This window comes from Trifolium pratense, linkage group LG7, assembly GCF_020283565.1.
Source record: "Trifolium pratense cultivar HEN17-A07 linkage group LG7, ARS_RC_1.1, whole genome shotgun sequence".
NCBI lineage: Eukaryota > Viridiplantae > Streptophyta > Magnoliopsida > Fabales > Fabaceae > Trifolium > Trifolium pratense.
Genome location: NC_060065.1, coordinates 33,509,576 through 33,526,849, shown reverse-complemented (window position 1 = coordinate 33,526,849; position 17,274 = coordinate 33,509,576). Strand labels below are relative to the sequence as shown.

Sequence of the window (17,274 nt, the reverse complement as noted above, 5' to 3'; positions counted from 1 at the left end):
TCAAGATTGAATAGCTCTGAACACGTACGCACAATACCTTGTTTGATAAATATAAGTTCAAACTGATCAACAAATATATACATCTATTTTGGGAGAAACTTCACCATATTGTGTATATCTACACAAAAATATCGCAATACTTGATCAAAATTATATACATACTCAATTAATAAAAAAAAATGTTTTCATTTCTTTTTTTCACATTCTGATACACAAAATCAGCTCATGATGAGAATTATCTAAACTTTTTAAGTTTCCTACTGGGAAGGTATAATTTGGACACTTCATGTAAATAAAGATGTTCTAATCTCACGAAAAACAGCCAGAAGATCATCTACATTGGGCTCAGAACAACTTTACAAGTGAGTTACACTTTAACCCAAAATCTTAATGTATTGAGTTTATAGGTCATCTCACTCATGTATTGGGTTTATAGGCCACCTCACTCATAAAGTGTTCAACAACAACTTTTCTAAGCAATGTGAGACTTAACTCACGTCTCACTTGCCACAACATTATCCCCCTCAAGTGTGAGTCGTTCGATTCTTTATGCTCCCCCTCAAGTAGAAGAGCCGGTCGAATCCTTCGTCAAACCATCAGCTCTTATACCACTGTTGGATCATGAGGAGGTCCGACATCAGGCCTTGAACAACTATACAAGTGAGTTAGACATCACATCTCAAAATCTTAAGGTATTAGGTTTATGAGTCCTCTCACTTAGCTTATAAAATGTTCAACCTCTAATTTTTTAAGTAATGTGTGACTTAACTCACCTCAGATAAAAAGTGGTGTCGGCTATATATTGAAGTTTCAAGCATGATTTATTCGAACTAGATTAAAATCAAAGAGTCAATAAAATTATACTATATTCAAATTGTTTTGTCTATGGTTTAACGTATGTAGCTTTTTTTTAAAATTAGACTTTTTTCTTTTCTTTTCCTATAGTTTGAACTTTGCATCAATTATAAATTTTCAGAATTGTTTGTGGATTTTAATTGTTATCAGGAGCATTGGGGCTTCGACCAATGAGAGAGAAGGCTCCAGAGAAGTTTGGAACCATGACATAGTCCAATAAGAGTATTTTAGCGAGTTTTATAGGTTAATGATATGTACTTAATTTTTTTTATTATTGGAGTTCCATAACGTGAGATTGAGAGGCTCAAAATTGATGATACGATACTTTATTTAAGATATTGTATCATCAATTTAAGTTAGAAAAATAAATATAGAATAGAACACTTGTTAATAATGTATGATACTTAAAGTGGTATTATCATTGGACCAAAATATGTATGTGTTGCATAAATATTACATTGCATTGTAAGAATCACTTGTTAATAATGTATGATAGTCAAAGTGGTATCACCATTGAAGATTATCGTAATGTGCTGAATATTGAGCCACAAACAAACAAATATAGTGACAAGAGATCATAATGAGTCCGAATATTGAGCCAGTGAAAATGGAAAAGATACCAAAAGCATTTAAGTGAGAAAATGTTATCCTATATATTGATCAAAAACATCATATGTGTCTCTTCTAACTTAATCAAGGTCTTAGACTCGATTTCTCACTTATTCTCACTTGGATATATATACATTAGTGTTAAAATTCTTAAGGAGAGTTTGTCACCCATTACAAAAAAAAAAAAAAAATATTGATCAAACACAATTTGCTTATAAAAGAAACCTTTTCTCACATGGGAGGGATCAAATTATTAGTGTAACATTTGAGTAATATTACACCGCTTCATATATAACGCTTTAACGAATATAAATTTTACAAAATTCACCGTTTGATTGAAAGCTTATATCATCTAGATCATTCATCTTATATTTTATAAAAAATTTAAATTATTTGATATGTTATTGAGACCGTTAAAATTAATTAATGGTTACGTTTATGCGTTTTTATTGAATACTGTTAATCTTGATCTGTCTCATAGCATATCAAACGATTTAAAAAAATTCTAAAATTCAACATGGATGAAATATGATATAAATTTCATTTCAACGGTGAATTTTGTAAAATATAATTTGTATTCATTAATACTCAAATGTTACAAAGGGATCAAATTATATTGTTGGTTTAACATTTGAGTAATGTTACACCAATTAATAACACCTTAACATATACAACTTTAAAAAATCACTGTTGGATTAAAAGTTTATATTGTATAGATCATTCATGTAAATTCTTATAGAAATATAAAATCATTTCATATCATATTGAGACCCATTAAAATTAACGATACGTGTTCAATAAAAATGCATAAAATATAAATCTTGACGGATTTCAATAACATATAAAATTAAATACTTTTCAAAATGTACTTTACTTACGCAAACCTATTTTTACTAGTCGTATAAAAAACATAAAAAACTCAAAATATAATATATGAATTTTCATTTTAAATACTATTACTCTATTGGTTGAAAAAAAAATAACCGATACACATATTTAAATAGTGATATTTGATTAATTGCAGATGTGATATTCATATTTGTGGGTAATTTTAATAAATAAACTAATTTTGTGATTAAAGTAATATATTTTGATAAAATAATTTGGTTCTTCTAGATAAATAATATAAATATATTACTCTAGTGTTTTAAAAAATAAAATAAGATTAGTTCATAGCGATAAGAATTGACTTTGACTTATTATTATTTTTATTTTTTTTATCAAAGAATGGACTTAATATTTAGAATTACTTCAAATCTCATTTAATTTGTGCATTAAATTATAAAACACAAAATATAGACCGCAGTAAGTGTTCATTGACCGATATCATTATTTTGTTTGAAAACGAAAATGAGTTTGTTTGACCTTTTGATAAGAAGTCCTGAAAATAATCCTCGAAAACATGAAGAAACTGATAATAGGGAGAAACATTATTTTTGGCAAGAAAAAATAATCACCATTGTGTTTTTCAAAAAAAAAAAACATATCTTTTACAATTGTCTTTGGAAATTGGAAATATCAATCAACTTTATATTTTTCATAAAAAAAAAAAAACATTTTTTTTCATATAAATCACTTGCTCTCTCACTCTCTCTTTCTCCCTTCTGGCTTGTCTTCTTCAATTCTTAGCATTGTTCATTTGGTTTACCAAAAAATCAAAATTATTTCTTTGCCTTCACTATCTCCCTTGATTCTTTGCACGCTCTAGCCATTTACTTCAATCAGGAAAACATAGAACCATTGAACACCCTTTTCATCAATTATACAAATACACATAGAATGGACAGTGATGATAATTGGGACCTCTCTTCTATTGTGCGTAGCTGCAAAGCAACCACATTTTCTAATCCGTCCACCATTTGTGAAACTCTGCCACAAAACCTAACTACCACCATCACCCCCACCACCAAATGTATTGTATCCCCTATAAACACCACACCATTCTGCTTTGGTGACTTTATCTTTAACCAAGAAATTAGCTCAGTTGAAAATACATACACAATGGACAATGACTGGGATCTCTCTTCTATTGTGCGTAGCTGCAAACCTTCCACCTTTACTAATACATCCACCTTTTGTGAGACTCCAACTCAAAATCTCACCACCACTGTCGCCACCACGACCACTAATAGTCGTGTATCTCCTATAAACACCACATCATCTTGTTTTGCTAATTTTACTTTCAACCAAGAAAATTGTTTAGCTTTTTTGACTCCCCTTAAACCAAATGGCTTCTTAGATCTGAACTCTAATTCCAACCCCATCAGCCATATCCCCACCCCCACTACCACCAATATCCCAATCACTGTTGCCACCACAACCTCTTCCGTCACAACCACCACCACCACCACCTTCTCCACCCACATCACCCCCAATATCACCACTAACATTAACCCTAGTGGTCTTATATCCATTCAAAATCCTACCTTTTTTAATTTTTCAACCCCCACCAAACAATATCCAATGCAACCAAATATGTTTACTGAAAAAGATAGTTTTAATTTTACACCAAATTTCAATCTCACCACCTCTATCCTCACCCCCAAAACTACTATGAACACTTTTGCGATCACTACACCCACCACAACCAATCACACTACCATTATCCCGACAACCACCTTCACTACCCCAATAACCACTATCAGCACTCAAACCATCACTCCTACACAGCTGCAACAACAAAAACTCCAAACAGAAAAAGGGTAAAAGATTTATTCATATTATTTAATATAATTTAGTTAAAGGTCAATTTTATTACGTCAAAATTGTTCAAACATGTTTATTTAACTCGTTGTGAATTAAAATCATCTTATCTTACTTTTCTTACAGAAAAAATAAAAATCTTGTGACATCAGTGTGCCATGTGAAGGAGCATCAACTTTCAGAGGATCGGTGGCAATGGAGAAAGTATGGACGAAAACCCATTAAAGGGTCATCACTACATTCAAGGTTTTCACACATTCAAAACTATAACTTTCACATATTTTTCTTTTAATTTACCATTAAAAACAATAATGTTGTTGCTTAATACACACACCCACATGCACCTTGGATTTTTAACAGTGATAGATGTATGCTTGTACTAGTAAATGGTTTTAGCTATTAAAACATTACGATTTTACAGGAGCTACTACAAATGCAGCACTTTCAAAGATTGTCCAGCAAGAAAACTAATTGAAAAAAGCAAAACCGAAGAGGACACTTATGTTATAACATATCGAGGAAAGCACGATCACCGAATACCAGAAGTTAAACGAAACTCTGATATTGGGACCTCTCGGAACAAGTCATCAGAGACTCGATTATCCGTTGTCGAACCAGTTGGATCATCTCAAAATTTCAAAAACTTGAGTTCTCCTAATGTGGGGATGGTGCAGTTTGATCAGTCGGAGAGTAACAACGGTCAAGTTCTTGACGGTCATTTAAAAATCACTAATCTAGAAACTGAACTTAATGAGAGTCAATCACATGTTGTCGGAGAAGTTGGATCATCCCAAGATGTTCAGAGATTAGATTCACATAACAAGATGATGTTAGAGTGTGATGAGCTGGAGAGAAACAAAGCTCAGATTTTCCAAGGTGAATTAGAAATCCCTTATTCTGAAATAGAATTTACTGGAAGCTATAATGACGATGATGACATTTTGATACCAAATATGTCAGCTATGTTAGAAGATTTCCTACTGGAATATAATCACCTTGATGGTTCTGTATTACCTTAATTAGGTTAGGTCTAACCCAAAGAAATTTATTTGGTTTGAGTCAATTTAGTTTTGAATTGAATCCAAAATGTTATGTGATTTGATTGATTTTCTAGTTAGTGCAATATTGCACCAAATAAAGATTTTTTTTCTTTTACAAACAAATAAAGATTATTAATTGCTCACTTTGACCAAAAAAGAAAAATTGTCAACAAAAATGTTTTTCCTTCATATGGAAAAAGTTAGCAGGTAAAATAATATTTATTCAGGACAACATTGTACACACAAAAAAAAAAACATTTAGAAATTTATTATAGGTTTTTCTTTATTTCTTTCTATATTTTTATTCCTAATTAACTATATTATATATTGAATAAACATGATTTTATACTTAATTTATGAATTTATTTGAATGGGAGGTTTTCCTGTTATATTTTGTATCACGTAATAGATGTGAACACTTGATTGGAAAAAAAATATATTAAAATGAGTTTGGCATCGATTAAAAATAAGTATTAAACTTTGTGCCAAAAGAATAAAATTAAGTATTAACTAATTAATTTAAAAAATAATAATACATCTTTGTATATGTTTATTTCTACTGTACAAACTTATGACATTTCATAATGAAAATCTCAATACAACGCAGAACATGATAAAAAAATAGTAACTTAGGAACTAGCCATGGATAATGTTGTTCTAGGTAAGAATGAGTCAAGTATTGTTTGTCTTATAGCAAAATTTAGACTGACTTTTTTCGAATTACTCTCTGGTTCAATAATGAATTTTGTAAGACAATTATTCGGTAAAAAGTTATCGGATGTTTCATATTTTTAAATTTGACACATTTGTGTCATTTGATTGTAACCCTCATTTAAAATACTAGAACAAAATATAAAGATATCACTCGATTTCATGATCTTATAGCCCGGGGTTCTACTTTGATCTACCACAAATCCAGAATTACTTTCAAAAATTCACCTTTTGAGATGAATAAGTGAGAGATTTTGGGTTCGAACTCTGTCTTCTACATACAAAATATGATATACATACCAACTAAGTTATGCTTACGAGGACTATTTTTGCTATATTTTAATTGGTGCAGAAAAGATATGAATTGTGACTTTTTTTGATATTTTCAGTAATGTGGATTTTTTTTTATTTATCATTTTTAGTTATGTTTATATATTATACATTTATATTTTTATTTTAAATTAATTTTTTATTAAAATATTTTAACTGTATCATCGTATATATCCATATACGTATCGGTTTTTAAGGTAGCTTATAAGTAGATAGAATTTTAGCCTTAAAATGAAGAAGTAGAGTGTCAGTGCTCGAATTCCGATCCATATATATAAAATACGATATCCTTACCAATCGACATAAGTTCATAGGAAAATTGTTTATTTAATTTTGTTACACTTATTTGATTTTTGTAAAGTTAATGATATTTCATTCAAATTAAAAATCATGTGTTAAGAAATTACTCTCCATGAAATTTAAACTCGGACAAATTAGTTCATTGTACTTTCTCAATCATACAATATTTTTTTTAGCAAAAGTGGTCTGTATGATGTGAAAATAATGTGGCAAAATAAATTTTACCCTTGGCGGAGATTGAGTTTAGGATCATGAATGGCCTAAACTCCCCTAACATGGCGATTCAAGATTCAACTCCTATCTGAAAGAGTTGTTCGTATTTAGTTTTCGATAATATCTTAAATATGATTATCTTTTTTTCTCTCCCTCAAATAGGATTATCTTTACTAGAGATAAAACCTAAGGAGAACAAAAAAGAAAGTATATGTTTTTTTTTGTCAAAAAAATGATTGTTTTTATTTACAAATTCACAGTTGAAACATGAAAGATCCATGAATGGAAATGTTGAGAAAACTGGGATTGTATCTTGAAAGAGGAATTTGGTTGAAGCAGAGGAGGAACCTATAGTAGCTAGGTTCTATGCTACCTTCCAGACATTAAATGCACTAATGCTTGGTTTTCATAGAAAGAGCCAACATCCCAATCCTCAGCTGCTGATGAAAGTGTCATTAAAGCAACTACAATTGATCTCATGCTTGGCCTAAGTTGAGCATTTTCATGTGTGCATGCTTTGGCAAGTTGACACATCTGCAAGAACAACAAATTTTTCTATATTAAATACTATTTATGAACCTATTAAAATTGTACACCTCAACAGTATACCGATACATGTTCGAATAAGATGTGTATCAGAGTGTTTACCTTGTTTTATTGCCTAACAAATAAATATTGCGTGCATTACATAATTATTTTTTAATGTACATTTATGATAATGATAAATAAAGATAAATTAGTAAAATTGGTACATTCTTTTGAGAAAATCTTAAATGCCAATTAATAATAAGTGACATGTAATTTTATAAATTAGCTATGCCATTTAATAAGAAAAGATTATTAAAGGAAGTAGGAAGCACCTTAAATACTGAGTCAATAGGGTAATTTTCACCAAGCCTAGTGTCAACAAATTTACCAAGATCTTCTTTTGGGTCTGGCAGAACAAGAACTTCTTCAAACTGCATTTCATCAAGCAACAAAAAAAATTGACTAAATTAAGAACAATTAGTGCTCAATCTCACGCGGATTCCTGTCGTCACCAGGAAGTCGCATTCAATAGTCAGTGTATTTGGAGCCATCCGATTTTGATCAGTCGACAATCTAGAAAATACAAATTTAATTTTTACTTTATAAATTTAAAAATATTGAACTTGAATTTGGGCAGTCTGATCAAGACGGGACGCCTCCAAACATGTTGATTGAGTGAATACAGGATTTCCCTGACCGCTCGATCCTGATCAAACATGTGGGTTTACGACTAGTGATGAACTAATTATAAGAAGAGGTGAAGAATAAAAACCAGTGCAACTAGTCCTTTTGATTCACTCTCTGGCTCATTGGTCTTCACAATAGCATGTTTGCCAGATATAAGCTCAAACAGAACAACTCCAAATGCATAAACATCTATTTTGGGAGAAACTTCGCCATATTGTGCATATCTACACAAAAATATTGCTACACTTGGTTAAAATTTTTGTTACATGCATACTTGTTAATAAAAAAACTAATTTTAATATTCAATATTCAGATACACAAAATCGACCCTATGGTCTATTAATAAATAAGTTTCTTACTCGGGAGGCATATAACCAAATGTCCCAACAAGGCGCGTTTGTAACGAGGAGCTACCGTATTCGGTCAATTTTGTCAAACCAAAATCTGCAACCTGTTAAAGAAAAGTTAGACTCAGCATATGTCAACTTTGTTAAGATAAAAAAAAATCTTGAAATGTGCATTTGGAAACCTTTCCACGGAAGTTTTTGTCGATCAAAATGTTTGCTGATTTAACATCTCGATGAATGTAGACAGGAACTGTATGCTCATGAATGTATTCCAATCCTCTTGCTGAGTCTAAGGCAATTTGAACTCTAGCAGGCCATGATAATGGATCCTTCTCTAGAAAGAAAATATCTTAAGAGTCTTATAATCATCATTAAAATGATGCAAGAAGCATTTTAAGTGCAAGTTATTATGATTATTATTGTTAACCTGTGCCGCGCAAATGTTGACTTAAATTTCCATTCTCAATGTACTCATAAACCAAAAATAAAGAGCCTTCAACACAATATCCAATTAGCCGCACCTGCACATGTCAGTGTCAGTATCGTGTCACGTGTCTAGTGTCATGTTTGTATGAAGCTTAAAATTTTGAATAATCAGGATTGTGAAAACGTCGTACCAAGTTTAAGTGATGGACATGTGTGAGAACCTTTAGTTCAGCTAAGAATTCTTTTGATGCTTGCATATCCATCTTTTTAATTGCAGCTTTCTGCAAAAAAAGAAATAGAAAAAGTAAAACTCAATTTATGTTAACAAATTGAATTTTCATTTCTTGCAATAGATTTTATAAAAGACATGACAAACCTCGTTTCGAAGCTCGGCATAGTATACAGATCCAAATCCACCCCGACCGATTATTTTAGCTTCGCTAAAGCCATCGGTAGCTTTAGCTAACTCCTCATATGAGAACTCAACTGACTTGTCAACTGTAATACCTGTCAACCTTGGAGAAGCAATAGTAGTAGATTCTGATGCTTTATCTATGCTGCTTCCACAACCTAAATACATGGAGCATATAAGACTCATATATAGTTTCATATTTTATACTATGATAAACTTAATCTGCAATCTAGAACTAGAATATTGTTTTAAGTAATCAGAAATCAAATGCCACGGGTACATGTGATCTGCAAAATATAAGTACTGGGCAGAATATTACGGGACATGACAACATATATAGCACAGCACAAGACACGTTAAGGTATTAAACAAATTTTGTCTTGTACGATGTTTGGGGACAAAAGGTTATTTTGGTATTTTAGACAATTTGTGTGGAGGACAAAAAGTTGTCCCGTGGTTCAGTGGAGAACAAGAATTTCAATTTTTGTCACAGTCCCTAGGCTCCAGTTTGTCCAGTCCCAAGAACAATTTTAGAATCAAACACAATACAGCTGAAGTTGTCATATTCAATCCCTTATTTTTTAGCAGATGAGACGTAAAAATGAGTTAAACAAGCAGAATGATATACCATGTTGGAGTTGACTATATTGATCTTCAGATGCTCCAGGGACTGGCAGAAGGGTTACTTCAGCCACTTTTCTTCTTCTATATAACATAATATATAGAATGATTGCCAAAAGTAAGATCACAAAAGCTCCTCCAACAACTATGCCAGCAATGCCTCCTTTGGACATTCCTATTCAAATTGGTATTATCACAATGTCAGCATCATATGGCAATATATAACTATCCATACCATGATAATTTCTCATATGATCACTATATGAAGCTGCAATGTGTACAATGTTCAATTCACCTGATCTGCAAAAGGGTGGAAAAAACAAGCATAGATGTTGGAGTTAGACAGCTTAGAAGAAAATTATTTTGAATATAGTTGGCAACTTATTGGAATGTAAAGGTTATGGAAATTTCAGCTTACCTGAGGTGCAGTGGTGGAAATTTTCCATTTTCATCTGCAAAATATGAGATTTAAAATTTGAAACATCAAAAAACCAAACTAATTAATTAATAATTAGGCTAAACATATCTATCAAAATCAATAATTTAACCTTCATTACTAGGTCTAATTGTGATTGAAGACATGTTAAAACATTTTCAATAACATATTTAGTTAAGAATTATGTGTAAGCTATTCAAAGACTTAAAAAGAGTTTGTCACATTTAAATATGAACGGTTAAGATTTGTTACTGCGTGCTACCGTGTCCTGCTGTTTCAACAGGAAATCCAAACACATAACCATGCATGGTACAACTAACTAATAAAATAATCACAACAGACTCTACCAAAAATAAATAAATAATCACAAGAAAGCCACATTGTATGAACCAAGTATCATCTGTATTATTTTTTAGCCAGATATCACCTATTGTCCTTAATAAATTAAACATCTTTGCATATTTTTTTTATTAAAACTGTGTGTGGTGTTAATATTTCCAAATATATGGGCAGAATATGCTGAATCTTTTTCATATTCCATTATTTTTTATTACAATACTTTACTATCAAACAAGTGTATGAGACAGAGACATTAATAAGTGGGTTAGCTAGGTTTTTGCTCTTGAATGCAATTAATTTAATGACCAAATTGAATGTCAATACGAAATAAAACTCAATATACTGAAAATAATTGAATTATGATATGGGCCATTATCGAATCTAGTCCAATTTTGCAAAATCTAAATAGACTACGTAGATTATTTAATTAAACAATAATAGAAAAGTTATTTGTAACCGTAAGCTTAAGTTAAGTCGGTAGAAATATCATATTTTATATGTATGAGTTGAAGTTCGAAATTCGGACATCCTATTTATTCACTTTAAGGTGAAATTTCTGTATCTTTGAGGCTTCATAGACAACGTGTTCAGGCCTTCCTGCTAGACTACTTGACAAAAAAAATACTTAAAGTCTATTTTGACTGAAAATGTTAGTGTTTCTCTTTCTTGTGGTTCTAGTATTGACTTGTTGTTTCTCCAACAATACCCCGAACTTCTCAACAAATAGAATCAGAGCCCGTAGTTCGGCTCGGTAGAGGAGCTGGAGTGGATCTGGTGAAAATGACTCGTTAACCTAATGCTTTAAGATTTATATATACTTGTTGTTTCTCTTGAGTTTTTCCAGACTCTCCAACAAATAATTTTGTCGAAAAAGAAAAACTAAACTAAATAACAAAAATAGAATATTATTTAAAAAAATGTAATTAAATGATTTAGTAATCAGAAAAATAAAATTGTACAGTTTTTATCAACAAAAAATATATAATTACTAAACTAACCTCTAGCCGGCACAAAAACAAGACCATGTCCATCACTAAAATTGGAACCAGGGTTATACTTCTGCAAAACATCCACCGGAACACCATTCTCCGCCGCAATACCACTCAAATTTTCACCTTTCCGAAGTGGGTATGTCAAAAACAACCCATATTTTCTTGACACTTGTCTAACACCACAAGAGCAATTAACAGTAACATTGATTTTAGCATTAACAGGAATATCTGTAGGTGGATAGCTATTGACCCTAGTCACCCAATCCTCAGTTGTAAGATTCGAATATATAACGTTAGCAATTGAGGTGTATGTGTCACCATGTATTATTGTGTACGAGAAAGTGTGTCCTAAGAACACACCGTTGAGACACTCACACGTGAATGGCACGTTTATTCTTGTATTAGTTAGAATAACATCGATGTTTTTAAGATTTGGACTGTATTTTTGAATTTCTGAGGATTGTTGGTTGAAAAGGTAGTTAATGTAAGTTAAGTTTGATCCTTCTGGTATGTAATAGGATGCTAGACCAAGGCAGGTTGAAGAACAGCTTCCCTCTGTTCTCATAACAGACAGAAGGAAAATTAAGAAAACTAAGAAAATTTGATATGTTGTGATCATTTTGTAATTAAGAGGTGGAAGGAAAATGGTTGGATGAATATGAGGTGAGCTTATTATTAATTAGAGCTAATTTGCATATATAAGGATATTAATCATGTTATGTCATCTGAAAGGAGGCTTTCGAGTTTTACTTTTTCTTTTGGATTATTGTGTTATGCCACTGGTTAGCGATAACTAATATCTGTCGAGAAATTTGTGTTCTATTCATGGTGAGTTCTTTTCTCCTGGCTGAATTTTTTTCATACAAAAAAGTCGGTGATCGAACTTTTAATCATCTACTCAAGGGATGTATATTACCTGTTGTAAGCAAATCATGCAATTCCACGTTGTTTTAAATCTCGGCCATTATTTTGAAATAAGTTAGTTCATACTACTCAAAAACAAAATATACTATAAATAATCTCATACGTCAATATTAAATCAAACTGTCCAAACAATGTAGTTACGCGTCAAACTCAAATCCAAATGCCTTAAGGGTCTTAAATTCATTACTACTTTTTTTTTTTATCTTGATGAAGCGGTAATTCACTAAAAATAAACTTACATATAATGAGATTCCGGGTTCGAACCCGGGTCACGACGTTCGACGTAACAATTTCGGTATTTTTACCCATTGATCTGTGACTTATGGAACTCATTACCAGTTTGAATTAATTTATCGTTGATGAGTTTGGTTTATTTTCATATATGCAATTAACATAATTATAGTTATAATTATAATTTGTTAATTGTATATCACCCACCATCTACCGAGTTGAATTATTCTTCTCTAGGCTTCTTGTTATTGTCATTGGTATTATTGTATTTTTAACTATTGTTTAGAATCATTGCCATTGGGGAGATTGCTTAGAGAAAGTGACTACCCAAGCTTCACATGAAAAGGTTATGAGAGTGACTCCAAATGGGCGAATCTGGAATTTTAAAGACTTAAATAAAGGTTGTAAAATGTCAAATGGAAATAAATCATGAATTATGTCACTTTCTAATGTATGACATGAAAATTCTCATTTTATAAATTGCTCCTCGACAAAATATAAATAAAATTCATGTATTTTAAATTTATTGTATAATTAATGTATTTCGAAAAGATGAATTTATTTATATTTTGTCATGGAAAGACTAAATAGTACTAAAAATTTTATTCTAATTTCACGCACAACTATTAAGATTAATCTTAACGGTAGTTGAAATTATTTATGAAGTTGATTTTTTTTTGTGAATTCAAATTTCTTTATCCTAATCAACAATAACAGTAGATTAAATTCAATATCAAACAATTCAAGTAATTAGAGTTCTAACAACCTAAAATCATGCACAAAACTGTCAAGCAAATAACAAGAAAATGGTAAAGAGGAATCAAATACACATGAGATTTGTTATTCATCTAGTTCGTCCAACAATGACACACATACGGGGGAGAGAGCAGCTTTCTAATTCACTATTCAAATTTTGTTTACAAGAGATCAAAAGATCAAACAAGTTATGACAAATTAGCTACAAATATTCATCAAGAACAATCATAGTTTCTAACAATTTCTCAATCTCCACTAGTACAAAAATTGCTTTATAGAAAACATCTTAAGTCAGTTGCCATTACCACCCGACCTAAGAAGTCACGCGGTGGCAGTTGTGTAAATATTATTAAATATTTTAGATCGGTTTCCTGTATAACCGACTTAAAAAATATTAAATAAAAATATTATAATTTATATTTAATTCCTTAAGTCGCCTATAATAACTAAATGACTTAAGAAACCTATTTCTTAAGTCAGGTTTCTCCCACCCGACCTAAGAAGTTTTATAATTAAATTCCAATGTGTTATATGGGAGAATCGAACCGAGTAGCTTTCGAAGAATCTAACAAATTAATTTTTTTTCTTTTTTTTTTTGGTACAAACAAATTAAATTTGTTAAAGATAAAATAAAAAATTAAATAAAAGCAAACACAAACAGAACCCAGTACCCTTCGCCATCTCTTCTTTCTCTGCAAACGCCTTCTCTCACTACGAACCAAGAAATCCTTCACTGGGAAACCCCTCGATTCCTTCTCTTCACTGAAAACCCAGAAATCCTTCGTCACTGGCAACCCTAACTTCATATGTATGTAATTTTTAAACCCTAACTTTTAATTTTTTTGTTGTTGTGATAATTCAATTTCTGTATCTGTTGCTATTTATGTTATTATTATATTTTCCTATTCCAATTGTTCTGTATTGATGATAATAGGAATTCTAAAAACTTATAATTATAATTCCTTCTGTATTTATGTTATGAATTATTATTTTCCTATTCCAACTCTAAAAAAATTATAATTCATATTAGATTTTTATAGTTGTTGAGTTGTGAAATAGGTATTAGTAGTAACCAACTAAATATGAATAAATTTAAAGTGATTCTAGTTGAATTGGATGGAATTGAATTTCTGCCAGGATAGAGACTTATGCTCATAAGTATGGTTACACACTTCTAAACAACTTCACATATAATTAGTATTACTTTTTTTGTATGCTCACATTCAAATTAATGTTGGGGGTGAAGAAAACCTTTCCTAAAGAATGTATTCTTGCCTAACAGTACATGCAAAATTAACACATGCACTATGAGATGGTTAAGTGGCAATGTCTAGAGTTACTATGAGGAAGTTTGAAAAAACAAAGTAAAGGTGATTTTCTGCCTCCAAATCATTGCTACACATGTAAGTTTTTCATACTCTACAATTTTCCCTTCATTGTTTTTGGTTTCCTTCATTTTACCTCTATACGACATTATGACTTGTTGTGATTTTACTTTTTTATATATACACACACACCTTTTCTTGCCTAAAACAAATTCAATAATCGTGAAATATTCAATAATCACAGAGTTTCCTTCTCCTTTGATTTGCACCCAACTTTCCTCCGCCGCTGTATTTCCCTTCTCACTGTAAGGGTTCGCCGTATAAAGGCCTCCCCTGTCGTCGACATTGAAATTGGTGCCTTTGTTTTGTTTCTTCAACTTCACTTCGCCGTATTTCACCTTTTCTAGGGTCCGCTATATCATGGTAATATCTCTGGTGGTTCACCGTATTTCACTTCACCGTCGTTATGTTATTCCCCTGCTATTGCATCTTTCTATATGTGTGGTTTAATGTTATTAATCCAAAATGTTGTGGTTTCTATTTAAGGTAAGAAGGTTGACGGATTTTTAATGTCATCAATCCTTGTTTTATGTTGATTTAATTGCTATCTTCTTCTTAGTTTAAAGGAATTGTTTCCGCTTTTGAACTTTTATTTTTCCTAATCATATATCAGTAGCCACCATATTAATTTAGTGATGATGATTTATTGTAAAATTGTGAACATCATTTTGATGTCTAGAATCTGGATACATGAGAAGGATCATACAGTATGTTACTAATGTGTCAAAATCCTTATTCCTATAGAATTTTCACCTCGTGACACTCCTACTGGACTTGATGCTAGAGATCAATATGTTCTTCAACTTGGTAGGTTGATTGATGCTCTATAACACTAACACATTTCTAGGAGGAAGCTGATCTACAACTAGCTGGTGAGCTTCAAAGAAGCAACACCAACAACCACTTTTCACTGAAAGTTCAATTCCTTCTCCTACTCAATTGAGCCTCTAACATAAATATTCAATTTGTTTGTGTAGAGTGATGGTATTAATTAATGATTATGGAAAACTGAAATATCTTGGGTTTGTGGACTCTCATTTATGTATTACTGTGGAATTCATGTAATTGTGCATACCACTCTACCTACTTGGATTTAAAGGTATTGATTCTCTGTTTGATTTTTATCAGATTTGCTCAATTGCTACTATTTCCAAACTTCATAGTTAAGTTATTTAAAATTTAAATAGGACCAAGAGGTATTGAGAAATAACGACTTCTTTTCTTTCTCCAATGGCAGCATAATTGAATGACCATTCTTTGTACCAAACATGATGTAAATTTATCTCATTGAACTAAGATAATAGGTACATAGTTTTCCATCATAAGATAATACTAGTTTTTAATATTAGTTACTACAATATTGGAGGCATTTGAAGGGTATATGTATACACTTTAGTTGTGACTAATTCACTACTGTTTCTACTCCATTGCAGTCATTGGTCAAACATAAATTAGATTTTCATAGTTGTGCTTGAGGTGCTGGATGATTTGGATTCCTTAGTCAGAGAGTTGGTCTGTCATTGGTAGTTGAAATACTCAGAAACCAGGTTTGTACTCTGTTTTAAGCAATTATTTTAGACCACTCTTATTAGTACTTGCTACTGTGTATCTTTATCCCTCTCTATGTATAAGGCATTTTTGGGACTTAAATGATATCATAAAAATTATTGTTTCTAGTTTTGAAGATTAGAAACAACTTTCTTCCCCATATTTACTTCTTTAGTCTTGGACAGTGGCATAGTTAACCTTGGTTAAAGTTAAACTTTATTAAATTGCATCTTTCTTCCCCATATTTTGTGTTCCCCATATTTACATTAGTGTATTCAACATGGTATCCAACACGTGTTATAGGTTGCACTTTTCTTTCAACTTTAGTTAGGGATTTTTAATATTCTTTCAATTTTTAAGTTCAGGACATTTTCTTATGAAGGGCTAAACTTGTCATTCTCAAGCATGGTTGATCTATTCATGGGTTCCAAATGTCATTGATGCCAAGAAGTAAGAAACCAGAAAATTCACCTTAAGCATTAGTGAAAGAAGCAATTGTTGATGAGAGATTTGAAGTATCATTTGATTGTGGTATTATATTGCTATTGCAAGTTTTTAGTTTGATAATGATTAAAAGTTTTGTAACATTGTTTTCTTTTAAACAGGTTTTGTAACATTGTTGATAGTGGCATGTGTTAAGAGACAAGGCTTGGTGATATTTCTTATCTCTTTCACCTTGTCTTAGTGTTGTTTATTACTTGTGAATGTTATATTTTACTTTTGTTTATGAGTATATATATATATATATATATATATATATATATATATATATATATATATATATATATATATATATATATATATATATATGTACTATGTAGTGTAATTTGTATTGAAATTTTAGATTTGTTCTTGTTGTGATGCATTATATATAGTCAATA

General features: G+C 31.1%; 3 protein-coding genes and 1 long non-coding RNA gene across 7 annotated transcripts; 2 read left to right on the top strand and 2 right to left on the bottom strand.

Moving 5' to 3' along the window:
* Positions 1 to 3,699: 3,699 nt before the first annotated feature.
* LOC123896291 (eggshell protein 2A-like) lies at positions 3,700 to 4,272 on the bottom strand. The gene is made up of 3 exons (XM_045946703.1): positions 4,240 to 4,272; positions 3,990 to 4,134; positions 3,700 to 3,890 (listed from the first exon to the last, which is right to left on the bottom strand). The coding sequence occupies exons 1-3, from the start codon at positions 4,270 to 4,272 to the stop codon at positions 3,700 to 3,702; spliced, it is 369 nt and encodes a 122-aa protein (XP_045802659.1).
* A 281-nt stretch (positions 4,273 to 4,553) lies between these two features.
* Positions 4,554 to 5,186, top strand: LOC123896290 (probable WRKY transcription factor 4). Its single transcript, XM_045946702.1, has one exon. It carries the CDS (start codon positions 4,554 to 4,556, stop codon positions 5,184 to 5,186), a length of 633 nt encoding a protein of 210 aa, XP_045802658.1.
* A 1,640-nt stretch (positions 5,187 to 6,826) lies between these two features.
* Positions 6,827 to 12,238, bottom strand: LOC123897973 (chitin elicitor receptor kinase 1-like). The gene is made up of 12 exons (XM_045948810.1): positions 11,556 to 12,238; positions 10,201 to 10,234; positions 10,078 to 10,082; positions 9,790 to 9,957; positions 9,126 to 9,319; positions 8,941 to 9,030; positions 8,751 to 8,844; positions 8,506 to 8,657; positions 8,336 to 8,427; positions 8,062 to 8,200; positions 7,622 to 7,720; positions 6,827 to 7,295 (listed from the first exon to the last, which is right to left on the bottom strand). Exons 1-12 carry the CDS (start codon positions 12,166 to 12,168, stop codon positions 7,131 to 7,133), a joined length of 1,845 nt encoding a protein of 614 aa, XP_045804766.1. The 5' UTR covers positions 12,169 to 12,238; the 3' UTR covers positions 6,827 to 7,130.
* A 1,855-nt stretch (positions 12,239 to 14,093) lies between these two features.
* LOC123895431 lies at positions 14,094 to 17,141 on the top strand. 4 transcript variants are annotated; one of them, XR_006804369.1, is made up of 8 exons: positions 14,094 to 14,268; positions 14,743 to 14,863; positions 15,030 to 15,717; positions 15,823 to 15,944; positions 16,083 to 16,149; positions 16,279 to 16,392; positions 16,759 to 16,843; positions 16,999 to 17,141. It is a non-coding gene; the product is annotated as an uncharacterized LOC123895431 (long non-coding RNA). The 4 variants fall into 4 exon arrangements; XR_006804368.1 differs by having other exon boundaries at positions 14,095 to 14,268; positions 15,030 to 15,208; positions 15,525 to 15,717; positions 16,759 to 17,132; XR_006804367.1 differs by having other exon boundaries at positions 14,095 to 14,268; positions 15,030 to 15,208; positions 15,590 to 15,717; positions 16,759 to 17,131.
* The last annotated feature ends 133 nt before the right edge of the window (positions 17,142 to 17,274 follow it).